This window comes from Diospyros lotus, chromosome 6, assembly GCF_014633365.1.
Source record: "Diospyros lotus cultivar Yz01 chromosome 6, ASM1463336v1, whole genome shotgun sequence".
Taxonomy (NCBI): domain Eukaryota; kingdom Viridiplantae; phylum Streptophyta; class Magnoliopsida; order Ericales; family Ebenaceae; genus Diospyros; species Diospyros lotus.
Genome location: NC_068343.1, coordinates 9501288 through 9529101, shown reverse-complemented (window position 1 = coordinate 9529101; position 27814 = coordinate 9501288). Strand labels below are relative to the sequence as shown.

Genomic DNA, 27814 nt, shown 5'->3' with positions numbered 1-27814 from the left:
CAAAAAATATTTTAATTAATAATATTATTTATTTAAAATATTAACATTAATTTTAATATTACCTTTTTTTGTATTATTTAAAAAAATATGTGACGGGTACGCAACCCTGTCGCAAATCTAAGACGGGAGAGCTTGTCCGTCACAGATTTGTGACGGAATTGTCCAACTCCATCACTAAAATTTAGTAATGTCTTTTTTCTTGATGAATTTTTATCCTGTCAATAAATTTGTCATTAAAAATTTAGTAACAATTTTTTTGTCACTAAAATTAATTTTTGTAAATCAATTTTTGTTGCAGTGATTAATTTTTGTAAATCAATTTTTGTTGCAGTGATGCCTTCTCTCGACAGACGGTACCTTCTCTTAGGTCCTGACAAGGACCTCAACCATTCAGAGATTTCGAAGTTCTCTAAAAGGGATACTAAGGCTTTTCCAAGGTTCCATTGCTATACCGATTTAATATATTTGATACTTATATCTTGCTCACTTGTTCGCAATACAGAATATATTATGCGTTCTCATTGTTTGCTTAAAGAAATAACAAAAATAAAACTAATCCATTTATGGGCTTAAAGAAATAACAAAAATAAAACTAATCCATTTATGGGGATCAACTATCTCTAGTTATATAATTTCTGGTTGAAAAACAATAAGGATTACAATCCATGCTAATTATCAGTACAGAGGCATGTAATCTGCATGCGACCCTAAGAGCATGAAGAAAGAAAATCAAACCACATTTGGAGTATAGTGTTCCCTATGCTTTTGTAGTATGGATATGGTCTGACTACTTAATAAGTGTAGGCATACAACAAATTCAACATTTACCTGGATGCAATTGAATGTTTGGTTTCAAATATAGGATGCAATGTACTTAGGGATCGTTTGTTAAAATGAGCAAGATAAGAGGTATCAAGATAAGATTGGAATGCATTCCGAATCAAGATATGGAATGATCAAGATAAGGCTGTAAGGCATTCTAAGATTTTTATCAGATTATTTGTTAAATTTTTTAAAATCCACTGATACTTGTATTTTTTATTTTTATGTGTTTGTTAATGTATATGATAAGTACCAAGATAAGAGTTTTTTTTATCAAAATATCATTATTATTAAATTTATGATTAAAATACTATTTTATGATTAATATGAATTGTCAAAAAAATAAAAATAAAAATAAAAATTAATATTTTATTTTCTAAATTCATGTTTAAAAATAAATTTAAAAAGAATTGTAAAATAGAAATAATTATTATTAGAATTACAATAATTCCACCTAGGTAATTAAAAATGGTCAAAATATATTTTTATATTAGATAATAAAATATAAAATTAAATAAAATAATTTAAAAATTGGTGAAATGAATTATATTAGTAAATAAATGTATTAAAAATGTATAACAATTTAAAACATATAACAATTTAAAAATGTATTAAATAATATTAATTATAAGACTTAAATAAATAAGTTTTTTTAATAAATTTAAATCTTTAAATGGCATTAACTATCCTACAAGGGGCATATAAGTAATTGAGTCTTATCTTGAAATATCTAGATAAATTTATCTGAGGGGGGAAGTCGGATAAATTTATCTTGAAAGGGGGAGATAAGAGGTCACGTGAGATTTTTCAGAAAATGGTCAGATAAACTTAACAAACACGTTGAAAAGACAAAACATCCGGAATGCTTCCCATATCTAATCTTCTCTCCCTCTTATCTTGATTAACAAACACCCCCTTATCAAATAAGGTGCGTTTGTTAATCAAGATATGCGATGAAAAAGTTAAAATATGGAATGTATCCTGAACTTTTATCATTTCCAACATATTTGTTAAACTTATCTGATCATTTTTGAAAAAATCATCTTGTAACCTCTTATCTTAATTTTTCAATATATGCATATCTCTCATCCGTTCAAGATAAGCATATCTTGGTTCCTATATATAAGAAGAAAATGACGCTTGTCTCATCTAATATATTTCAAAGAATTTAACAAACAGTTTAATAAAAATCTTAGAATGCTTCCCGACCTTATTTTGACCATTTCATATATTGGTCCGAAAATAATTATGGTCTAATCTTGATACTCCCTTATTTTGTTCATTTTAATAAACACTACCTAAATAAATATGATGCAATTGAACATTTGGTTTCAAGTGCGACCAACCCACCTATAACATATGGAGACGATTCAAATCTTGGAAAAATAGTTGTAATTATAAAATGAAAATATTTGCTTAATTTTGTTTTAATTTAACTTATAAGTTGAATATTAAATTCTAATGTGTCACATTTTGTATTTAGTGTTTGATTATGAAATTAATGCATGTTTCTTTATAAAATGAGGTGACTGTTGACTGAATTTTTTCATTACATTATCCATTACGAATAAGTTCAGCTTCACGTAATTAACAATATAAAGTCAAGTTCAAGTTCCCTAACATTTAATTCTACACTTCAATTGACAGTATATAAGATCTATATTTCTCAAATATTGGCATTCCAATAAAAATAACCGATAACAACGAGCAAGAAAATACAAAAATGTCAATTTTCTCTTCAACCTCTTCCTTTATTCCTCAAGCTCCCTGACTCTTTTCATTAGCCCATTAATGACATACTGAACATGATCATGGAAGGATCATGCCACCGAAAAAAATTGCATGCATCACCCATTTGTAATTCAAGCACAATATATAAACCCATATATCAGAAAATGAGATACTACACGTGGAAATAAATTTAGTTTGTCTTACCCAATATGTAAAACTAAGTATATTACCCCATATCGACGATAATCAAAAAATCATCAATCGGTGTTCGTTTTCGTGTATGATATCTTCAGCATCGCATCAAGTCCACACATGCACTCTAGCAGATTGCGTCCTCGACCTTCCATGTCTACTTGGGCGACGACTCAGCATCGGCACGGATAGCACCATCAGTTAAGGTCAATGGCGAAGAAAAGTGAGTTGGTCGGCAGTGATAGAGGTGACAACTAGAGGTGTCAAAAGGGCCGGGCGGCCCGCGGGCCGCCCGGCCCAGCCCGTGACGGGCCGGGCTTTGGCCCGGCCCGTTATTGTTCATACGGGCCGGGCCGAGCCCAGCCCCCATTGGGGGGCCGGGCTGGGCCAAAGAAATTGGGCCCACGGCCCGGCCCGGCCCGTGGCCCGTTGGGCCCTTATGGGCCGGGCCCATGAGGCCCTTATGGGCCAGTAAGGCCCTTACTCATTTTTTTTTTTAATTTTGTTATTCTTAGGTAATTATTGATATTGGATGCTAAAAAATTTAATTTCGCAATATATATAAATAATAACCATCAATTAATTTATTTAAAATTTTTAAGTTAAATTTTCTATATATTTAAATTATAAATAAACATTCTCCTTTTTATATGTACATTATTTTTCATATCAATTCACAACAAAAATTATAAGGCATATAGAATTTTGAAATATAAAATAATGAAATAATATTTAAAACTTAAGAATTAAGATAGAAAATATTTAAAAAAAACAAATTAATTTTTATATATGTATTATTTTGATATTTATATATGTATATATTATATGTATTATTTTTAAAAAAATTATTTAAAAAAAAAAGGGCCGGGCCCACCGGCCCCGGCCCACTAGGCCCTGTGGGCTAAGGGCCTGGCCTGGCCCTCTAGCCCACGGGCTGGCCCGGCCCGGCCCTTTTGTAGGGGGGCGTGGGCCGGGCCGGGCCCTATCAATTATAAAAGGGCCCGGGCCCGGCCCGGCCCGTTTAAAAAGCCCGTGGGCCGACTCGGGCCGGACCGGACCGGGCCGAGCCGGCCCGACCCTTTTGACACCTATAGTGACAACTCAAAAGAGATCACAAATCGAACTGTGGAGAGGGAAGAGAGAGTGGGAAAGGGGAACGCCAGCTACGATTGGTGTAAAGTCTCAAATCAAAATAAGATTTCATATTCGTGATGTTAAAACAGTCAAGTTTAAAAATTTTAAAAATAATTTATTAATTTTAAATAGTCGATTCAATTGAAGGAAATGTCCTGAAATATAGATGTCTAAGAAAAATAATATGGTATTGACGAACATTTCGAAACATGATTTATGACATGGAAAGCGATCAGATCAGAGACAATTTTCGGTTAAGCTAAAATTCAATCTAGAAAATTGAATGATTGTAAGGGATCTCCAGGAAGTTAACGGAACCCTGATGGGGTTTCGATTTTATATAAGAATCAACTCTAAGATAGTTTCAGGATGAAACAATAGTCCGGTGAGTACACTAAGGCGAAATCATCCTTATTTAGTAAGTCTTAGAGTTATTAATTTTAGATTTTTAGTATCGTAATATAAATTAATTTAATGATCGAGGGTATAATTGTAATTAAAGAATTATCTAAATATAGAGTTTAAATGTATAATTTTTTATATATATTGGTATATTATATATAATATGTAAATATATAGTAATAGGAGGAAACAAAGCAGGGGCTGCTGCAAATTGGAAAGAAGATAACTTTAGAAAATTTTGGGAGATTTGAGGGATTGAGTAATTAATATAATGTGTAATATTTATATATATATATATATAACGTGAATAGAGTAGTGGTCAAGTCAGAGGAAATTTCCTGAAAATTCAAATGCGTGATGGCCAAGGTTGCAAGAGGCAGTGAGAAGGCTATAGATTCGAAGCAAATCGGAAGAATTTGGAAGCAATTGAAAAGAAATCAAGGAGAGAGAAGAGGGAATTGAAAATCGAATTGAAAATGGCCGAGGAAACGGCGGCCATGGCTGGCAGCGACGGCCGGCAGCGGTGGGATGGCCTGGGGCGCGCACGTGGCCGGTGGAGTAGCTGCGGGCCGAGGACATGGAGGTGTTGTTCGCACACAGGGAGAAGGAAGGAGAAGGAAGATGAAGGTTTAAAGAAAAAAAAAGTAAGAGAAAATGGAAGAAAATGAAGAATGAATGGGAAAATTTTTAGAAAATTTTGAAAAAATAGGAAATGAAAATTTATTAATTTTTTGAGAAATTTGATCAAAAAATTTACTTGAGACACATAGTTCGAGAAAAAATATGTATATTAAAAAAGTCGAAGGGACTACGTCGAGGTGAGTAAATTTTTTTAAAAAATTCTAGAAAATCAGAAAAAATATTTTATGCAATATTGTGAAGAAAAGTTTGGAAAAAATCTTGAGGAGATATTGTTTTTGAAGAAAAAATAAGGTTTATGAAAAAATAGGAGAAAATAAAGAAAATTTGGAAACTTATGGCAAAATTTAGAAAAATTAGAAATATTGATTTTATTGATATTCATTGATCAGGAGAAAATTTGGCTATAGGAGTTAAGGATTTGCACGATTTTTTAGGTCAGCATATTTTTCGAGAAATCCCGAAAAATGAAATTAGGGTGAGTGGTTCTACCAAACTGAATTTGGATTTTATGCAAATGGATATGACTTGTAAGTGATCTGACCCTAAACCCAATTTTATACAAAAGGTTTTTAGTATGTTGACATGTCTTATTATGCTATATATCATGTAGATTACATTCACATGCCATGAGTATGAAATATGCATATATATACATGATAATATTACTGATCATGCATCACATATGGTTTGAGAGTACGGGTCGGCACCACTGCTTTACCAAGAGTGTACTCATACACCTCGATCTGGTAAGAAGGTCGCAAAAATAGGGAGTAGCATTAAGATATAGTCGGTTCAAACGAAAGGAAAAAGAATAAGGACATTTTGCATATTGCATCAATGTACGAAATATGATTATTGTACCCTTACTTAGATGATTCATCATTTAATCCGGATTTTATTCTTGGAATATTCAAACGTTCTAGATGGAGATTGTAGTATAAATGAGGATGAAAAAGACATGTAATGGCACTTAGCAAAGTATATAATGTATTGGTTGTATGTTTATGTAGCCTATGTATTTAAGTTTTGTTACTTTGAATTATGAACCTCTTGAAAGATGATATATAAGCTTAATTGTGGTTAATGTTAAAATTAGATTCAATTCTTAGTTTATGTATTTGATGTTTATGACGATTCTCATTCAAGATAGATGAATGAAAATTTTGGGATGGATATAATGAATGATATGATTTACAATTAGATTTGGAAAAAAAAATATTATTCTAGAATTGTCCCAAGTTATAACACGTTTGGAAAAATAAGGTGTTACGGTAGGGGGTTGCTGGCGACAGGAATGACGACACCCAATATTGAAGGCGAATGGCTAGGGATAAGGGAGAGGAAATGGACCGTCGGGTGTGTCGTCAACTAAGGAGAAAAATGGATGTGGGTTGCCAACTACTGAAAGGGTCGAGAGCGGCTAGAATGGCAGCGTGAACGTTGAAGGCAGGATGCGCCACCATCGTCAACAATAAAGATAGGATGTGGCCGTGGAAAAGAAGGGGGAAGGGGATTGCCAGCTGCACTGGGGTCGTCGGTTGTAGGAATGACAATGCACAATAGTGGAGGTGAACAGCTAGGGAAGGGGAAGAAGATGTAGGGTTCAGTGGGTCACTGGCTAGGGAGAGGAAGTGGGTCGGTAGCTAAGGAGAAGGTTGTTGTCGGCTAGAACGACGGGGTGAACGCTACAGGCGGTAGGCACCACCAGCGTCAACGGTGGAGACAAAAGGTGGCCGATGAGATCGACGATGGATTGGCCATGACTAGAAGAAGGTTGTCGGCCGAGGTTTGCTATTGTTGTGTCGTCGGTGCAGGAAAAATGCCCAGTTCTCATTGTTAGCCAGTGTGTCTGAGGATGAGTGGGTCATTGGCACCCTCGTTGGTGACGCTAATCTTGTTGTGTCGTTGACGACAACAAGGAACGCCATATATATGGCTATTTCTGTACAAATTTTGTCATTGAAGACACATAATTTGTCGCTCAGTCTCCTCAAATGCACATCATTTCACGCATACTGCTTTGTGAAAAATTAAGGGTGTGATAGGTTCAAAATCTTTAAATAAATGGTATAATCGGATCCTTTTAACAATTTGAAAGGCACAATAGACCACCTAAACAAAGGGACATAAGTGATTCAATGAAATAAGTTGAGGGGTTTATATATGTTTTTAGCTTAGAATATTTTGCATGGATGTAGATCCCTGGAAAAGCACACGTGGCATGTGAATTAGAGGTAATGATTAAGTTCTTGAGTTTTAAGTGGGCAGGCAAGATACGGGTGGGGACCATGGGAAATTGGTCCGAATGTGGGACCCAAGAAATCCAAGACCCACATGACATCATCATTGCCATCCAGGCCTACCCCTTCACGAGGAAGAAAACCCCTACCCCCACCTCAGGACTCCTCTCGCGCGTACGTTCACGTGCACTCTCCAAATTAACAGGTTAATAGTCTCTTCCTTCTTGATTAAACTTTTTGAGTATATTCGTCGGTGGAGCAGAGCAGAAGGCGGCAATATTATTATTATTATAATTATTATTAAATATTAATGAGGAGGCAAATGGGTGGTAGTAGATTGGGGAGGGAGGGAGGAAGGGAGGGATGGTCTTGGGCTACTAATCGCAGTTGGTTTTTACAAAGGGAATAGAATAGGGAGCATCTTTTGAAAAGTGGTGATCGTTCAACTGCTATATCACCAATCTCTAGACGATTTGATTCTTCCTCTTATATATGACTTCTGAAGCTTTTGATCGAATACTGGCGATGATTGATATTTGACAGGAATTTGTTTAGATTTGGGCCAAGATAAGATATACAACGGTGGGGTCACATCTCTCTCTCTCTCTCTCTCTCTCTCTCTCTCTCTCTCTGTGGAATGGATTTATTTTTTTCATTTTTCTTTTTTGAATTTCCATCTTCGACTCGCTTGGAATGTGGATCATCGAAAGAAAGAGAAGCTATTCTATATGAATCACTCTCACTTCACTTGCTTTGATCATTGCCGAGGATCTCTCTCGTTGCATTCAAATGAGGTAGATAATGATGATTATTATTACTATTATTATTATTATTATTATTATTATGCTTTTATTGCTTTCTCCTTTTTCTTTCTTTATTTTTATTTTCTCCTCCCTCTCTTGTCCATTAACATGTCACATCAAAATCCAACTTTGTATCTTCCTCCTACCAAATCTTTAACATCTTTCTGGAAGCAATTCTGATGGCATTCTCCATTTTCATCCCTTCTAAGTTCAATCTCACATAATTACCTACATGAAAAATTGCCATCATAAATTACGAGAGAATCTAACTTATTTTTGTTGTTATATCTAATAAAAATAATTATGCAACCAGATAAGTTTGATTAATTTCATTTTACATTGGGGATGACCATATTATTGGCTCTAATCTAGTGTTAGATTTACGCGATTTTATGATACAATCACTGTTTGTAATAAAAGCTAAAATTGATCGTTGTGTGACATATAAAAGTGCATGCTCATCCACTGCTCTCCATTGCCTTTTGCCTCTCTACCTACCTCGATCTTCTCCTTTCCAACGTCTCATTTTCTTTATTTTTTAATTTATTTAAATTAAAATTTTTGAGATATAAATTTTGGTGTGTAAGATTTTATACCCATGATTTACTAGTGTTGTTGAACGTGTTGAAGTTGAGTTGTGCGGTACGAGTGATCAGGGAGGACATGCAAAAAAAGTGATGGGACGAAGAAAGCAATTTCATATCTCTTGAAAGGAAGAGTAGCAGTGACAAAGAGAAAGTAGAGATGAATACGGATACGAACATAAATATTTGATGATAGTCATCTCGTGATCAAAAAAGACAAATAATAAATTCACATAACATTATTCCTCTCCTTCTAATCACTTGACCTCTTTTGATTACATATTGATTATTATTTTTCTCTCGTCCTTCTATTCTCTATTTTATTCTATCTATGCATGTGGGCTTAATTTCTCCCTTCTTCCTCATTTTTTAAGTATTATTATTATTATTATTTAAAACTTATTTTTAATCCCATTTAAGTCCAGCATTTTTCTATGTATATTCAATTGTAAAAGTTTTCGTCCTAGCTAGTACAAGCATCTCTACCTGGCATTTCTTGGTGGGGTTGGGTGGAGTGTGTTTCATTTATTTATGGGTAATTAAGTTGGCATCTGGCACGTACACATATGAGCCACATGTTAGCATTTGACGACAACATAGACTGCAGCAGGGGTTGACTGCTATTTCGACAGTTTATTATATTTTAGGCTATAAATATTATAAACCCACCCACAATCTCGTCGCACAACTCACTCGCTCACTCCCTCTCTCTCTCTTCCTCTTTCTGAGTCCCCATTCAAACCTTATATTATTACACGTCGCTCTCACTTTACCATTTGCTCGTACCGTCTGCTGCCACCTCCCCTCTTACCATATTCATATATATAGACTCTTGTCTTGCCCTCTCCATTTTCACTGCCCATTTCAGCCTTTGAATTTGAGCTTCGAAGGCGTTGTTAAGCTACGCACATTGGCAAAGCTTTAAGGATGCATCGCTGCAGTAATTCTCAGACCAATTCCTTTTCGATGCTATTCAACACCCAGCCGCTTGACGAAGCTGATATGTACTCGTATTCCTTCCCCTCCTCCTCATCCTCTTCTGTTGATTGTACTCTCTCTCTCGGAACGCCGTCCACTCGCCTTAGTGGCGACGGCGACAAGCGGAGCCACCATGATCGCTGCCCCAGCTCCTGCATGTCGGGCTATTGCTGGGATATGTTGCAGGCCAAGAATGCGCCCTCGCCGCCACCAACTCACGAGGCCAGCCGCGGAGGCAATGGCGGCACTGCCAAGAGCTCCGGCGCCAACCCCCTCCTTGCCAGGCGCTGCGCTAACTGCGACACCACCTCCACTCCTCTCTGGCGTAACGGCCCAAGAGGCCCGAAGGTAATTACTTGTCGTTTCATTCAATAATTACATACGTCAATACACAAATTAATTAGCTACTTGTATCGCTAACGAAAGCGTGTTTGCATGAGGTGCAGTCACTTTGCAATGCCTGCGGAATTCGGTTCAAGAAGGAGGAGCGGAGAGCCACCGCCGCGGCAGCCAGCGGGGCGGTGCCGGGAGCAATGGAGCAGCCTCAGCACATGATAAACAACTCGTGGGTGCAGCACCCGCAGTCCCAGAAGCTGCCGTGCTTCTCTCCGGCCATCGGCGGCAACGAATTCAGGTTTATCGACGATGCCGACTGCGACGGCGAAGGCGGCGGCATTCCCTTCCTTTCATGGCGGATTAACGTAACGGACAGGCCCAGCCTCGTCCACGATTTCACCAGATAATTGATCAAATCGATGAATCGACTCTACGACGCCTGTGAATCAAATCAAAATTCTTTTCCTCTTTATGTTTGAAAAGCTAGCTCGACCGTCCATCTTACGTGAGATGGGTGCCAAAATGGGGTAATCCGACGTTGTTTTTAGTGGCTTTATTTTTTCTTTAGTTCTTTCTATTAACCCTTTTTCTTTCAGTCTGCGAAATCCACCACCATATACTGCTACTTTTTTCTTGTTTAGTCTCTGATTCATACACTTTTCTTTTTTTTTTCTTCTCTCAATGGGATACGTGGATCGATGTGTTGTCCGTCACTTCTGTTAACTGCAGTTTAGTGCTCAAAACACACACACACACACCCGCATTTTGTGTATACCTGAGAGTCTGAAAATTTAGGTCTATATTTTTCTGGGAATCTGGCAGTGCATGTGTTTTCTGGATTACAGAAACTGATGGATGATGATCCAAATAGAAAGAAAGAAAGAAATATATGACTTGACTCTACTCCTCTCTACTCATCTATTCTACTGCGCCCTCCTGCAATAATACATCGCAGTACTTTCTGATGCACACCCCCCCCCCCCCCCCCCCCCCCCCCCCCCGGGCCAAAGCTGAGCCTGTGTCTGCGGTGCGGAAATGGAACATGGTCTTGAAAATGACTTTAAATCAGCCCCGCATTATTATTATTAATTTCGCTTGCTTCGGAAATTGAACTCACTTCCTTCTCTTCTTCTACTTCTGCTCTCAAAAAACACCCTTTATAATAATAATAATAATAATGTATTTTATACTCAAGGGTACGTATATATTATGATGACTTCTCTTCGCTGCACTCATCAATCATCGTTTAGAAGAAAATGATTATTTGGGTACGCAGTCGATCAACAATTAATTATCCATTATGATCATTTATGTATGTACGTAGTTTTTGAGGGTGAAGATAAATTGATAAGTTTCCAGTATGAAATGATTTAAAGGTTGAAAACTAAGTGCAAGACAGTGCAAAGAGGAAAGGACCATTCTCAAATTCTGAGGGTGAAGATAAATTGATTCTCAAATTCTGAGTAGAATTGTTCAGTTCTGCGGCATTGGCAATGATAGCACCATTCTTGTAAGAATATTATAATGTGGTTGTTTTATGAACAGAATTTAAATTTTTATTAAATGTTTGAAAGTATACGTTGACAAAATTTAAAATGTACATCAATTTGACTCATACAATTAAGAATGACTCTTAAATTTTTTCAAAGGCAAAATGTCTTTATCCTAATCTTCCTAAACTTGTTAATTAGATGAATAAATTCGAGTTAGCTTAGGGAAATAAGTTGCAATAACCCATTATGCTAAAAGCATAGTAATTGGAGGATTTTTGTGTTTTTTAAACTCGATAGTAATAAAGATTTTGTATTTGTATTTTAATAGTGTACAAGAGATAAAAAAAAAAAAGAAAAGATAAAGCAAGAAATATAATAAAATATTAAAAAAAACTAAAAACATGATTGAGTTTGTGAAGTTTATTTTTTGTAAATTTAGGCTAACAAAAGGGTATCATGTACATATTTTGTCAGTCATAAGGGTACTTAGTGCAAAGTTACTAATGATATATAAGTGATATAAATTTTGCAAAATTAAGGGAGATAAGTCTAATTTATGAGTTATAAGGGGTTTCTCTTATGGCCACCATAATTTACTCTTTTTATATATTTAAATTTATAGATAAGATAAAATTAAAAAAATTAATATAACATCAAAATAAGCAAATGTTCTGATTTTAAATTTTACCATCAATTTCATATGTAAATAGTTATAACAGTTTCGCTTTATTATATACTAAAATCTATTTATAGGTGAAAGTAAGTTGATAATAAAATTAAGGGTTTTGCTAATGAGTATCTTGGGATGACTGTCCTTATGTAACCCTCGATACTCATGTTTTTTATTATGTCAAGAGAAATAAATTATAGGTGTTAGACTTCATCTCATTGCGCATAGCTAGAGTCGAATCCACGATTCATTGGACTGACATTGACATATCACTTGTCCGATCGTTCAATTTATTTTAACATATTTTATTTTTAGCATTTAATATTTTTATTAGTTGATATTAAATGCATTATATTTTAGAAGATTTATCAACCAATAAAAATGCTCAAATACCAACAATAAAGTTATATTAAATGTATTTTAATGAGTTTTTTTGGGGGCAATCATGATCAAAACTTTAAAATTAATAATATAATTATGAGTAACGCTCATTATTGCCCATAAGTTAAAAATTAAACAATAATGAATGTATATTATTTTTTAGAGAAGATGTATTTGTTATATTTCTTTCAATATCAAAATAAATTTATTAGCTAATTGTGTTTTGAACTATCTAATTAAGTAATAGAATTATTAAGATATTAAAACTAAGTTGTAATAATCTAGTTTATAAAAAATAAGCTACATTTATTATTGCTTAATTGCTATTATTAACTCAAGAAAATTAAATTTTTATGTAATAAATAATTTCGACATTTGTATAAATATTTTAGACGTTTTCCCTTAACTTACAAGTTCCTAAAAGTCCACATAGAAGGGATGATATTAAATTAATAATACCCGCCACAACTTCCCCTTTTAAAACACTAATTTTTAATTTTGATAATATTATTTACGAATTTAAGTAAAAATAATTAATAATACTATTAATAATATCTTAAAATGCATAGAAATATAATATACCATCTCTTCCAATGCCCTTAATTTTATAACAAAATCAGCCCAAATATAATAATAATTGTTGTGCCACCCCTAAAGGGTCAAAAAAGAGCTTTTAGGAAGACCCCCAAAAGAATTATTTCAGGAGACACCTGAGAGATTATTTCAGGTGAGACCAAAAGAGAGAAGCCAGAGGCAGAGACAAACCTTCCTTGAAAGAATCCTTTTAAGTAAAAATAATTGATAATACTATTAATAATATCTTAAAATGCATAGAAATATAATATATAATATCTTGCATCATGCAAATTCTAAACTAGAAACATCATCAAAGTTTAAATTTAAAGTCTCAAACTCAAGCAAGTACCAATCATCATGCAAATTTCTAAACAAATATATAAACACTACAAGTCCACAATCAATAAAAAAAATTTAATCAATCATTATCAAGGAGATCATCAACATGAAAGTCAATATCTTTATCATCCCCTTCAATCACCTCTTCATCTTCTTCTTCTTATCCCAATTCTTCTCTCTCTTCCAAGTCTTTATCATCTTCGGTCTCTATCTCACTTTCCTCCTCTTCAATCACCTGAGTTACTTATCGTTTTGAAGTCGAATCCGAAATTGAACTCGATTGTGATCGAGTTTGTTTAATACATTGGGTAGATACATTGTGTCTTTTCCTACTTTGAGGCAGTTCCTTCTCATCATCATCATCATACCCTTTAGCAAATTGAAAATTATCATCTAACAGTGTCATATTTCGCTCATCCATGTTATTCTTCTTCTTTTGTATGTACTCTTTAATCTCTTATTTTACTGATGGAGGACATTTTGGACAAGGTTTAGTACTCTCCATAATCAATAAACACTACAAGTCCACGATCAAGAAAATGTTTTCATTTTGAAAAACTATCTTCCGGTATTTTGATAGCTAATATTCATTGTTGTTAAAATGTTTTTTAATTATTTTTTTAAAAAATAGTATATATGTATTTTGGGATGGTAATATCGCTAAATTCTGAGTTTGTACTAAAACTAAAATTTTATTTTCTTATTGTTATGGATTTTGAATTTTTTAGATATTTTTATTAAAACCAAATAAGAGATACTTTCTTATTTACATTTATGTATTAAAGTAAATGGAAGGTAAAATATAAATAAAAAAAATGTAGACATTTACATGCACTGAGAAGATAGTTTAGATAAAAAAGAATAAATGACTATTTGCCAATTGGCATTTATCTAGTGTACTATTATTGTGACAGTCTCCAGGATAATTGGGGAATGAGATGCAATAATACTGAGGATGATGTGGTTGTTTTCACATCTGGATATGCATTTCGCCTTAAAATTTTGCATGAAAGAGGCCTTAGCTTGTTGAAAAGGCAAAGTAAGGAGCACTTTTTCTTGTCTGTTAACCATAATGCTTACATATAGAAGGAATATTGTGCATGATGGTGCATAAGCAGGACCGTCTGACTGTGTGAACTGTTGTGCCATTTTAATTTTCAGTTGGAAGTAATCAAGTGAAACAGATCCCATTGACCGACAAGATTCTTTTTATTCGAAGCCAGCACTCTAGCATGATTAATGGTTTACAGGGTCGTTACCCAATATATGGGCCAGTTGTTCGGTGAGAAATTAAGTTTATGGAAATCCCGTATCATCTACCTTTTTTCTCTAGCCCTCTTGCTAACTTTTCATGTCTTGTTTGTTTGATCAGGCTTGCAAAACGTTGGGTTTCTGCACACCTGTTTTCTACTTCTTTGGTGGAGGAAGCAATTGAGTTGTTAGTTGCTTACATTTTTCTGAAGCCTTTTCCATTTTCTGCTCCTTGCTCACGGATTACTGGATTTCTAAGGTTGGGTTCCTCTCCTAATAGTATATTGAAGTAAAGTTATCTTAGACATGGAGAAATTATTTGGTGGAGGAAGCTTCCTCCATTTCTCAATGAGTAGGATTTTTTTTCTTCCTTTTTTTGCTGTGTGCTAAGATATTTTGAAGTATTGAATGTTGTTCATTTTGCTGGTGCTCCATGTTGTATAAAGACTGTTTTAGATCTCTTTTCCTATGTGATCAGGTCAAGATTAGTTGAGGAAGAATTGGTCATTTACGGTTAATAAGCCACCTGATTTTGTGGGGTAGTTTTTGATTCTATTATTAGCAATATCCATTTGTATTTAAGCTGTTTTATCATTCAATAAAATGTGTGTGGAGCAGTACCTTCTTTGCTTAGATCCTTCAAGAGGAGCTGGCAGCTGCACACTGTTTGGCAAATAAAAATGCATTTCTTGGTGTAGTTTATACTTTCTAATCAATTCCAATATTTGTTTACCTACCCATATTTAGCAGAACTAGTTTCAAAGAAAATTTCTTAAATTTGGATGCATATTAAATCTACCACATTGGGGTTCAAAATAAATGGATCCTAAAAATTTTTTATGGAGACTGGAATTTTTTGTGGTATTAAGATGGGATGTACATTAACTCTAGTTTATGTTAGCTGTTGAGAAGCACTTATATGGATATGGATATGAAAATGGATATGGGATACAACGGTTTGAGAAAAAAAAAGAGAATACGGCAGGAACACAAAAAAAAATATTTTATTTGTTTTTAGACTTTAATCATCTTATCAACATAAATAATTAAAGACCAATAAAAATATAAATTGCATCACTCTTACAATATGAAGATTTATTTTTTTGTACTTTATTTTTTTGATAAGTAAGCCAATATGGAATATCTCTCTATCTATAACAATAGTAATATGTAAATATATTTAAAAAATTTCACTAATTTAGTATTGCTTTATCATTAAATCCCTAGTAATATACATAACAATGAATATTCAAAAAAAGTAATTGTCTTTTTTAGTCATATCTGTTGTGCTATCATGTTTTTTCAAGTTGGTTTTACAATATCAATTATGTGATGGACTTGACTATATCAATTGTCTCTATTCATCACCTCATCTAATGAAACTTTTCCATTTAAAGATGGTGTTGGAACTCTATCTTGTCATTTAGTTGCCAGAGCATTGTGCCAGGAAAGCAATTTAATGTTAAATTTTGTTACATTGTTCTTTAGCATTGATTTGTATTGTCAATGTAATTTTTAACAATTGACATTATGAACGCTGAACCGCTGGCCCTAACTTGGTTACGATAAGATATAGTTGATGATGATGATGATTTGTGTCCCTCTCTCATGTTTAAATTTTTTTGCCAAACAATGTTCTAAAAGCTCTATTCAGACCCTTCCATGTTGGGCTTGTCTAATTTAAGGCTATGCGTGTGCTTCATGTTTTCAACTCAGAGACGTGTCTGGTGTCTTAGACATGTCAGACAATGGAAATAATAATAAAATTAACGTCATTATTTGGTTGAACATGTATTTTGGCCTTGTCAATAGAGTACTCATGGAGAAATAAAAAAGTTAGGGTACTTTTTAGCCTATTCAATGCATGTCAAAGATGGGTACAATACCTAAAATGAAGTGTCTGTGCTTCCTGGGTAGGGCCTTCTAGTGCCCACAGTGGTGAGCATATGTTGGCTGCTGTCAACAAAGGATACTCTTGAGTTAGTGCATCTACAAGAAGAGAAGATGCTAGCTGCAGTGGACAGTTTGCCTATGTGGGATACTGATTATCTAGTAACCACATTTTATATTTTATTAACATATTTATTTTATTGCTAATAAACTTGTATTTCTTGTTCATTTCATCTAGAGGTTCTCCTCTTGTTCAAATGTGTTAATGTGCTCTCAAATAATTTGTTTTTCTGACCATAAAATTTTTAGCTGAGTATCTGTTAATTGGTGTTTGCACGGGAGATTACATACAGCCATGTACTCTGTCATTTATTCCTCTATGAATTAGCAAAAAAAGAAAGTGCGACTTTCTTAGACTATTATTATTTGTTTCCTCATTGTCAATTTGACTGTCAGGTTCTTAAGATTACTTTCAGAGTATGACTGGGCCTTTTCTGCTTTGGTTGTTGACATAAATGGTGACTTGACAGGGAATGATGATAAGGAAATTAATGTGAGTGCCACAGTTGTCGTAATCAGCTTGATGATGGTCATATCTTATTTGTCAATTCATTTCTTTCACTTCACTTTGTTGTAATGTTCAAAATTTATGACATCAGTTGATTTCCAATTTGATAGGGGAATTTTATGTCAAGTAGAAAAACATACGAAGCAAACATGCAAAATCAAATCCCGGCCATGTTCTTGGCTACTACTTATGACAAGACATCTGAAGCTTGGACCAGATTGTCACCGACCTCATCTGTGAATACCTATCACAAACTAATTTGTTACGTGACCAAGGAATGCGATGAAGCTTTACCCTTTTCTGGTTTGTCTTAATCAGGAGAAGTTGTGATCTTTATCTTGCTTGTGCCAATCTAAAAAAATTGTTCATGATTTTTTATGTTGTTAACACCAACCTAGGAAATTGCCAGCTCCAAATTTAATGGCCTTTGACTTCACCACCGTAGATCATTTTGTCTCAAAGAGGATTACTTTTGCCTATTAGTGATGGTAATGTCAGTGTGGTGATTATATTTTTACTTTCTTAAAAGCAGAGCACCATAATTTATCTCGCAAATTCTTTTCTTCCGTCTTAGTGCCTATGCAAAGTGGAACCCGTGCTTATAGGCATTGAAACAATCAATGCCTTGAGGAGGATTTCATTTCTTTATTGAATTTACTTGGCACAAACAAGCACTTGCTGGCATATACAGATCCTGTTAGCCTACATCTGGTTTAATATGTTTGTGTTATAGATGTTAAAAAGGGATTGTTGTTGAATTTGCATTTTCACTATATTTATAAATGATGTGAACATGTGACAGGAACTTGGAAGATTGGTGGCTTATGCAAAAAGCAGTGCAAATTTGCTAGCCAAACTCATAGCCTGTGGCGAGCTTGATTCTTATAGATGGGAGGTAAGAAACATGTGCTCATTTTGTGGTTTATAGGTATTAAATCCCTGATTAAGGATTATTATGGTGTAATTCTTTGCTTGCAGTGCCTTCTCCGAACACCTTTGAACAACTACAATGCTGTTGTGCTTCTCCACGGAAACAGGTTGCCATATCTTCAACGTCTCCTCTTCCCATCTGAACTGAACCAAGGTGGTTTTTCTGCTTTTATCTCTTCTCCTCTCTCTAGAGCTATGAGCTTTCCAGTGCATTACAAGTCTCATAACTTGCATAGTTCGGGCAGGGCGGCATGTGGTTTGCGGGAGACCAAGCAAGAGTTTCAATCCCTTTATGTCGCCTGGGGACATAAAAGGGAGGTTAGAAGAAATGAAACATAAACTGATGGTAGACTACAATCCACTGCAGTGCTTTATTGGAGATTTGGAAGTAAGTTCTGCAGAAATGCTCTAGTTTATAGTCCCAACACTAATTCTTGATAATTCTTACATAGGAACTAACCTTCTCATGTGTTAAATCTGCAGAGAGAGTTCCCCAACACGTTCAAAGTGTGGTATGATTCCCTAGGTGGTGATGCTGTTGGCTTAACTTGGGAGAGACTGGGTTCAAAGGTACAACAAAGATATGTTTACTCAATTTTCATGCATGACCAAGGAATGCTATGTTAGATTATTAAGGCTAGTTGTTAAGAAAGTTTGTTTTTATCTCTTGTTGAATAAGTCTAGCTATGGTTGTTACATAGTTAGAGATATATTAGGGATCAGATTGGTTGCTTTTTATCTTCCTATTTTTCTGCTGATTAGGAGGAAGTAGTTGTTATTTTTTACTATTTAAATCATTGTAGAACTTGAACTTCCGATCTAAGAAAGATTCTACATTCAAGTTGTTTTTCTTTGAAAATTTCCTTTCATGGTATCAGAGCCCTTTTTTGATCTTAAGGGTCTGTGAAAACTTCAACAAAAAAAAAAATCTCCATTCTTCTTGCCATCTGCCTACCTTTTCAACCTCAGAAAAATAACCCTCAAAAGCCAACCTACATGTCATCATTCAACAGTAGCTTCATCGTCCCATCACCACAGCTCTTCAATGGTGAAAACTACCAAATTTGGGCTGTCAAAATGAAAGTCTTTTTGCAGTCACAGGATTTATGGTCTTGTGTAGAGGAAGGCTATGTGCAGAGAGCATTACCGGCTAATCCCACCATCAACCAGCTGAGGCAACAAAGTGAAGAATCTGTCAAGCCGTATAAGGCCTTGTCAGCTATTCATGCATCAGTCTCAGAAGGAATTTTGGCTAGAATCTTAACTTGTCAAACTGGAAAAGAGGCATGGGATAGGCTCAAAGAAATGTTCCAGGGCAGTGAAGCAAACAAGAGGATGAGGCTTCTCAATCTATGGAGAGAGTTCGATTTGTCAAGGATGAAGGACTCTGAAAGCATCAAGGACTATGTTGATCGACTTATGAAGGTGGTCAATCAGATTAGGTTGCTTCAAGAGGATCTCCCTGATAGAAGAATAGTGGAAAAAGTCCTTGTGAGTGTTCCAGAGAGATTTGAATCTAAAATCTCCTCTTTGGAGGACTCAAAGGACTTAACCACGCTCAAACTTGATGAGTTGGTGAGTTCACTCCAAGCACTGGAACAAAGGAGGGCTATTAGACATGAATAACAGGTGGAAGGTGCATTTTTCTCTAGCTTTAAAAGCAAGGGGAAGCAGAAGGAGTATACGAAAGGAGATGGAGAGAAGAAGGGCAAGTTAAAAAAGAAAAGTTACAAGCAAAAGAAGGAATATCCTCCCTGCTCTCATTGCAGTAAAAACACTCATGCAGAAGCATTTTGCTGGTTTAGGCCAGGATACAAATGTTCTCTTTGTAACCTGCCTGGACATAGTGAGAAATTCTGTAAGAGAAAGGGAGAAGCCAACCAGCAGGCTCAGGTGACTGAGGCAAATCATTGTCAAGAGGAGAGATTGTTCTCTGCCACAAAAAGTGGTACTGACTTTGAGTCAAATATTTGGCTCATTGACAGTGCTTGTTCTCAACATATGACTCCAAATGAGAAGCTTTTCACTCAGTTGGATGAGTTACATTCAACCCAAGTGAAGATCGGAGATGGAAGCTTTCTGAAAACCAAAGGAAAAGGGTTGGTTGCAATAGACACCTCTTCAGGTACCAAGTTTATTGCTGATGTTCTTTTAGTACCGGACATTTGTCAAAATCTGCTTAGTTTGGGACAATTACTTGAACAAAATTATGTTGTGCATTTTGAGAATAAGAAATGCCTAGTAAGTGATGCTGGTGGATTTTTGATTCTAGAAGTACCTATGAGAGAAAAGTGTTTTCCAATAGAGTTGAAGTCTAAACTGAGGTCTTTTGCTGCTAGTATCAATCAGTCTAACCTTTGGCATAAAAGGTTTGGACACTTCAGTTATGGCACACTCAAAAGGATGCATGAAAACTGTCTAGTTGAGGATTTCCCTATTACTGTAACAAACCCAGGTATCTGTGCTGTTTGTGAATTTGGGAAGCAAACAAGGTTGCCTTTTGGGGAAAGAAGCTGGAGGCCTACTCAGAAGTTACAGCTTGTGCACTCTGATTTATGTGGACCAATGTCCACTGAATCACTTAGTGGCAGCAAATACTTCCTGCTGTTCATAGATGACTACTCAAGATACAGCTGGATTTATTTTTTAAAGAAGAAGTCTGAAGTGTTCGGCTCTTTTGTTAAGTTTAAGCAACTAGTGGAAAATCAGTCAGGGTACAAAATTAAGGTACTGAGGACTGACAATGGAGGAGAATTTACATCCAGTCCCTTCAAGAGCTTCTGTGAGCAAGCTGGAATTTTGCAACAGTTCACTGTTCCTAGGTCTCCTCAACAAAATGGGGTCAGTGAGAGGAAAAATAGGACAGTAATGGAAATGGCAAGGTGTTTAATGTTTGAGAAGCATCTACCAAAAAGGTTTTGGGCTGAAGCTGCCAATACAGCAGTCTACTTGCTTAATTTATTGCCAACAAGGGTTCTGGCAGAAAAGACACCATCCGAAGTCTGGTTTGGCTTCAAACCTTCAGTTCATCATTTGAGGGTGTTTGGTTGTATTTGTTACACCCATGTGCATGAGCAGCTGAGGGATAAGTTGGACTATAGGGCTGAGAAATGTATATTTCTTGGTTATGCCTCCAATGTTAAGGGGTATAGGATTTATAACCCTACTGCAAATAGGTTTTTTGTCTGTAGGGATTTGACATTTGATGAAGGAGCAGAATGGGAATGGAGGAATGATCCTGTTGTTCAGGAGGAGAACTTTCCTAATCTATCTGAGTTGCCTGCATCAGAAGTTGCTGAATTTGATGTTGCTCCTGTTAGAGGCACTAGATTCTTGCAAGATGTGTATCAAAGGTGCAGCCTCTCTATCAAAGATCCAACAACCTATGAAGAAGCAGCTACTGAGTTAGCATGGATTGAAGCAATGAAGGAAGAGCTAAGGATGATCTATAAAAACAGTACCTGGGAACTTGTAGAAAGGCCAACAGATAAACAAGTAATTGGAGTTAAGTGGGTTTATAGAACCAAAATAAATCCTGATGGTTCTGTGAACAAACTTAAAGCTAGATTGGTGGTTAAAGGCTACTCTCAGCAGCCAGGAGTAGACTTTAATGAGACTTTTGCTCCTGTGGCAAGATATGACACTATCAGGATGTTAATAGCACTAGCAGCAGCACTTGGTTGGCAAATATGGCATTTGGATGTAAAGTCAGCGTTCCTCAATGGTGTTCTGGAAGAATGCATTTATGTAGATCAACCAGAAGGTTTTAGTATTCCAGGAGAAGAGGATAAAGTTTATAGATTGCATAAAGCACTCTATGGATTGAAGCAAGCACCACGTGCTTGGTACAGCAAAATAGATACTTTTCTAATGCAACAAGGATTCAAAAGGAGTGAAATGAAGCCACACTATATGTCAAAATAGTTGATGGCAAGGTTCAACTAATTCTGTCTTTGTATGTAGATGACTTGTTGATTACAAGAGGAGATGTATGGGCTGCAAAAGAGTTCAAGCTGATGATGGCCAAGGAATTTGAAATGTCAGATTTGGGACTGATGAAATATTTCCTAGGCCTGGAAGTATATCAAGAATCAAAAGGCATCTTCTTAACACAAAAGAAGTATGCCATGGACCTATTGAAGAAGTTCAAGGTGAGTGAAGCAAAGCAAGTACCTACACCCTTAGTAGTTAATGCTAAACTATCTAAGGAGGATGAAAGTGAGGTTGTTGATGCCAAAGTTTTTAGGAGCATTGTTGGTTCTTTATTGTACTTAACAGCCTCAAGGCCAGAAATAATGTTTGCAGCTAGTTTGCTCTCGAGATTTATGCATGCTCCAAGGAAAACTCATCTTGCAGCAGCAAAAAGGGTCCTAAGGTACATTAAAGGCACTGCTAGCCTTGGTATTACATACACAAGGCTTGAAAACCCAGAGTTGGAAGGCTTCTGTGACAGTGACTGGGCTGGTAGTGTGGATGATTTCAAAAGCACCTCAGGATATGTTTTTTCTTTTGGAAATGGAGTGTTTTCTTGGAACTCAAAAAAACAAGATGTTGTAGCTCAATCTACAGCTGAAGCAGAATATATCTCAGCTGCATCAGCTAGCAATCATGCTTTATGGCTAAGGAAGATGCTTGCAGACCTTGGAATGGTTCAAAATTCTCCTACTAGGATGCATGTGGATAACAAGTCAGCTATTGCTATCACAATGAATCCAGTTCAGCATGGAAGAACCAAACACATTTCTGTCAAATTTCATGCCATTCGAGAGGCAGTCAAGGCAGAGGAGATTGAAATGATATATTGTCCAGCAGAAGAGCAACTAGCTGATATTCTCACAAAGGCACTCTCACGTGATCAATTTGAAGATATGAGGAAGAAGCTGGGAGTGACCAACAACTACCTTAAGGAGGAGTGTTAGATTATTAAGGCTAGTTGTTAAGAAAGTTTGTTTTTATCTCTTGTTGAATAAGTCTAGCTATGGTTGTTACATAGTTAGAGATATATTAGGGATCAGATTGGTTGCTTTTTATCTTCCTATTTTTCTGCTGATTAGGAGGAAGTAGTTGTTATTTTTTACTATTTAAATCATTGTAGAACTTGAACTTCCGATCTAAGAAAGATTCTACATTCAAGTTGTTTTTCTTTGAAAATTTCCTTTCATGCTACTCACTGATTTGCAGACATGTGTTTATACTTTATATGTTATCGGCGAACAGTTTCTTATTTATGATCCCATTAGGGTCATTGGCATCCAATACCATCTTTTCTCTTCCGTTTCGGTTGTTGAACTGTGGGCCATTGAGAGATGGGGCTTCTGAGCATCATTCGAAAGATCAAGCGCAAAGAGAAAGAGATGCGAATACTCATGGTGTATGCTCAGAAATCAAATTTTCTACGTTAGATATCTTATCTATGTGTACTTACATCTACACACAGATGCCTGAAATGGTTGCTGGTGTAGGGGACTTGATAACTCCGGGAAGACGACAATTGTCCTGAAAATTAACGGAGAGGACACAAGCATTATTAGTCCTACGCTTGGTTTCAACATCAGGACCATCACATACAACAAGTCAGCTTCCGACTACTTCTTTTTCTCCCTTTTGTAGCACATTTCTACGTTTTTGCGGAGTTTTTGTCCATTTAGTAGATGTTTACAAAATTGCTTGTTGCAAAAGCAATTGATCAAGCGTCGTATGTGTGTTCTAACATGATCTTGATAGTTGAAGTCCAGATTATCTGTTATTGTTCTAGTTCGCTAAATGTGATTTTTGTCGGAGCAGAATCTACAATGACGAATTGAAAATGGGACAGTTGTTTTATTTGGCCATTTAGTGCCAGTGGGACGGGATCTACTACATAAGATGAGATGAAAAGGGGATCGTGTTACAGTGGCTTTGGGATTACTACTTGTTTGTTGTAACAGGAAACTGCCTTGGTTTCAAAATTTTGAAATCGTACCACAGATGCCACGCTTCCATTTGCAGCATTTATATCAATCCTTATAATTTTTTCCCTTTTTTGGTTCCTTTTCCTTGATTGTACTGTGTTATTAATAACTTGAATTTCCTAAGCTATATATTTTCTAATAGGCCTTTGGAATTTAAATTGGTGCTATGTGCAGGTATACACTTAATATATGGGATGTTGGGGGCCAAAAGACGATAAGGTCCTATTGGAGGAACTACTTTGAGGAAACCGATGGTTTGGTATGGGTTGTTGACAGTTCTGATCTTAGAAGGCTAGATGACTGCAAGCTTGAATTGCATAATCTTTTGAAGGAAGAGGTACCCCTTTCTATGTCCCATGCATCTATTTGTTGAACAACAATGTTGAGTACTTATGGTATGTTAGCAGGTTTTGGTTGGAGTGGTTATTCTAATGACGTCCAAGTCCTTGCACTAGAAAGTGCTAATACTCTTACCAAATTACAAATTTACAAATTGGTATGCTCATTAGTACCCTGGCATTTTGCAAATTGGTATATTCACTCCAGAATACAGTGCACTGTTTCTTGCAAAATAGTGAACTTCAATATCCTGAATGATTTCCATAAAGGTTCTCTTAGCAAGAGAAAAATCACTCATTATAATAAATAAAATTTAGGGAAAATGGAGTTTTTGGGAGAACAAAATAGAAAAGATTTGTTGTTATGTTTAGAGAACAATGTTTTTGCATGATTGATTTTATGAAAATAAACTATTTTCAATTATTTTTGGAATGTCTACTTATTAAAAGAATTTGTTGTACAAATACATGAACTTTTAATAGTAATTTATACCAGTTTGGCATGCGATACCCCTCCCCTTCTACAAATAGAACATTTTTCATTCCGCATAACACAGGTTTGGGTTTCTTTGTGTTCACACAAACCCCTACAAGTGCTATCATATTCTGTCCAAGATGATAGTACATCATTCTTTTCAGTGACAAACTTGTTGTGATATACTGTGTTTTTAAGGTTCTTATAATAGCAATACACGTGCAATATTATTTCAGTATTCTATTACCTGGTCCTGCAGGAATGTATGTTTTGCAATTGTTTCAAAACCAAAAGTTGTTATTTCTGTTACAATCATTAAAGGATAATCATTCCTAGTCCAAATCAGACCATGAATTCTGGGCCGAATGGGAGTGAATTCCCCACTCAGTCCTTGCTTTTTAACAGAATTTGTGTGAAAAAGCACAGGCTGAATGGGGAATTCACCACCCATTTGGCCCAAGAGGCTTGGAACGATTCACTCCCACTCGGACCAAGCATCACAATCCTTATCTAAAATCCAATATACTGAGGAATGGCTATAGAACTATGCTCCTTATCTCTTGGGTTGTTTAAGTTCATTGGTTCTTTACAAGGTTGGATAGTTGCACAGCTGGAAGGAGGAGGAAAGCATGAGACTTATTACCTTTGCCTTCATGTGGTTGATTGATTTTAGGAGGTTGTTGTACTATTTATAAAGTGAAGGATTAGTTTTTGTTTATTTTGTATGGTTGAATTTTGGCTTAAGTTGATCTGTTGTTGGATTAAATTTTGGATTATGTAGAGTCCTTGGAGTCTGGTTGTATAGCCAATGTGGCTTTTCATATGTTCTAACCATGCCCGAATTCTATTCGCCAATCTTTTTGTCTGCTAATTTCTTGGAGATTGTTTGACTACGGATTTAATCAATCCATTACAGTTTTGCCAGTTGGGCTTGAAATGGGTTGATGCAATAATTAATCAAGCCAATATGGCTTGAAATAGAATAGTGCAACAATTAATCTTGATGCATGTCAAAACTCCTAGTTTTGTTGCTTTCTAAGCTATGCATTAACCAAATTGACGTGGAAACAAGTATTGGTGATGCATAGGCAATGAAACTTTATCCCCCTTTCCTGGTTTTCTCCCTCAAATAACCTGTGAAACCTGGTTCCATCGAGATACCAGTTGTTGGCATCTTGCAGGACTTGTGGTAATTATTTGTTTGCCCATGTAAGCTTTTGACCTATTTACCATTCTTTGTTCACAAAATTTATCTTATGATGCTGAACAGTATGCCCTAATTGATGTGTTTATTGAACATGATCCAACTATTTATCTAGAGATTTTTTTTTGGGGGGGGGTAGATGAGAACCCATAGCCACTATATTTCGAATGTGCACTGAGTAAACTTACTGAGCATGCGCTAAGCCCATAAATCACACACTCCAGGTAAGCACACAAAAATTTGCATGCAGGCTTGCCTCGAAAGAGGTTTGAGCCCTGGTGGTAGAGGAGGCCACTATAAGCACATCTTCTATTTGTGCTTGCTCTTTGATTTGTTTAATCTGACCTTCATAGCATGTTCTAAACATCTGCAACTACACATTTATGAATTATGATCAATTGCACCAATTAGTACAGTCTGGAATGTTTTCTATTTTTGTTCTTTTTTTTTTCCTTTTGCATTCAAGGCTATGGGGTGAAAGATTTTCCAACGTCAGTTTTGCCTCTTTCAGGAGCAATAATCATAAAAGTTGACTCTTTTATTCCTATGGCAGAGGCTAGCAGGGGCATCATTACTGATTCTAGCAAATAAACAGGACATACAAGGTGCTCTTTCACCAGATGAAATAGCTAAGGTACCTTACTATCATTGTTTAGTATGGATGTAAATTTTCTAGATTCATTTCTTCAATGATTTAAGGATGCCATCAGACTTGAAAAGCTTATCCATGTTGTTCTAAAGCAACTGATGGGATCCCTGCGAGGGAAGGTTTTTGTTCATGTTGCTTGCCCAAAAAAATCATTTTATTGGTGCATTTGTTCTTGAGTAAGAGATGGCCTTTCCTCATCATTATGTTCAAACCCAAACTTTGTTCATATTAATCCCATGAATGCTTCTTGGCGAAACTCTTCTCTAGATGGTCACCTGTGTTAAAAATCTATCCTCTATGAATTCTTATCAATTCTTTTTAAGCAATCTGGGCTTAAAGGATTGATATTACATAAGCTCGCATGATATCAGTAATATAAGTCATTTGATGATAAAATACTTGGAACTGCTTCTATATTTGAAACAGTCCGTAAGTTTTATTCTAATTTAACAAGCTAGTAATGAACATGTTATACAAGGAACTAGCTAATTTAAGCCAGTGTCTTTAAGTACATTGCATTTTCGATATCTGTGATAAAATACATGTTACGTTTTTATTTACTCATTGTGACTTCTGCTCTTTGTATTTTAAGTAAATTGGTATCTTCATCCTATGCATGCAGGTGCTCAACCTCGAGGCCATGGATAAAAGCCGGCACTGGAAGATTTTCGGATGCAGTGCATACACTGGCGAGGGCCTGCTCGAGGGATTTGATTGGTTGGTTCAGGACATTGCCTCTCGAATCTACATGCTCGATTAAGTGATGTCCATGGTTGAAACATCTTTTAGCTTGTATAACCAAGTGGAGGCATCCTTTTTGAAATTAAATTGAGCTTTGGTTAATAGCATACGCTTGAGCTCGTATTGTTCTCAAAAATGTTATTGGCAATATGGTTTAAGTACGGCCAATGTGAAGATAGCTTTGAATGGCAAGGAGTTTTCCTGTTTGGTAGAAGCAGAACTCAGTTCAGTTGTAATTCACCCTTACGCAGGCTGCTTATCTGCAAACATCATCACTTGAAGGACCTCTCCTGGTACCTGAGCCTTGAAGGTGTGTAGAATAATTTTGATTGCTGTGGGATTTGATCCTCTCTTTTTTTTTTTCCTCATATTTGGACCAACATTATGACAAACGGCTTGGGAATTGGCCTTAGTCTAGCCAAAAAGTGGAAAAACTGAGACCAGTATGGCAAGGTTAGTTGGAAAAAAAATTTAAGGCATCGTCAGCTATTTTA

The 27814-nt window shown here is 35.8% G+C and overlaps 3 protein-coding genes across 3 annotated transcripts in view; 2 read left to right on the top strand and 1 right to left on the bottom strand.

Moving 5' to 3' along the window:
• LOC127803992 (60S ribosomal protein L6, mitochondrial-like) overlaps window positions 1–27814 on the bottom strand; it is a 55342-nt gene that overhangs the window by 20031 nt on the left and 7497 nt on the right. The gene's annotated exons all lie outside the window — the stretch shown is intronic.
• Window positions 9014–10504, top strand: LOC127803988 (GATA transcription factor 18-like). Its single transcript, XM_052340676.1, has 2 exons — window positions 9014–9876; window positions 9975–10504. The coding sequence occupies exons 1-2, from the start codon at window positions 9478–9480 to the stop codon at window positions 10269–10271; spliced, it is 696 nt and encodes a 231-aa protein (XP_052196636.1). The 5' UTR covers window positions 9014–9477; the 3' UTR covers window positions 10272–10504.
• Window positions 23227–27677, top strand: LOC127803990 (ADP-ribosylation factor-like protein 2). The gene is made up of 5 exons (XM_052340678.1): window positions 23227–23333; window positions 23425–23535; window positions 24088–24250; window positions 26484–26564; window positions 27202–27677. The coding sequence occupies exons 1-5, from the start codon at window positions 23269–23271 to the stop codon at window positions 27337–27339; spliced, it is 558 nt and encodes a 185-aa protein (XP_052196638.1). The 5' UTR covers window positions 23227–23268; the 3' UTR covers window positions 27340–27677.

What these genes read in the sequence shown, in the direction of transcription:
- LOC127803988 (XM_052340676.1), top strand. Translation starts at nt 9,478, where the DNA reads ATGCATCGCTGCAGTAATTCTCAGACCAATTCCTTTTCGATGCTATTC. An exon ending in ACGGCCCAAGAGGCCCGAAG is followed by an intron (nt 9,877 to 9,974) that starts GTAATTACTTGT and finishes CATGAGGTGCAG; the next exon opens with TCACTTTGCAATGCCTGCGG.
- LOC127803990 (XM_052340678.1), top strand. Translation starts at nt 23,269, where the DNA reads ATGGGGCTTCTGAGCATCATTCGAAAGATCAAGCGCAAAGAGAAAGAG. An exon ending in ATAATCTTTTGAAGGAAGAG is followed by an intron (nt 24,251 to 26,483) that starts GTACCCCTTTCT and finishes TTCCTATGGCAG; the next exon opens with AGGCTAGCAGGGGCATCATT. An exon ending in CACCAGATGAAATAGCTAAG is followed by an intron (nt 26,565 to 27,201) that starts GTACCTTACTAT and finishes CTATGCATGCAG; the next exon opens with GTGCTCAACCTCGAGGCCAT.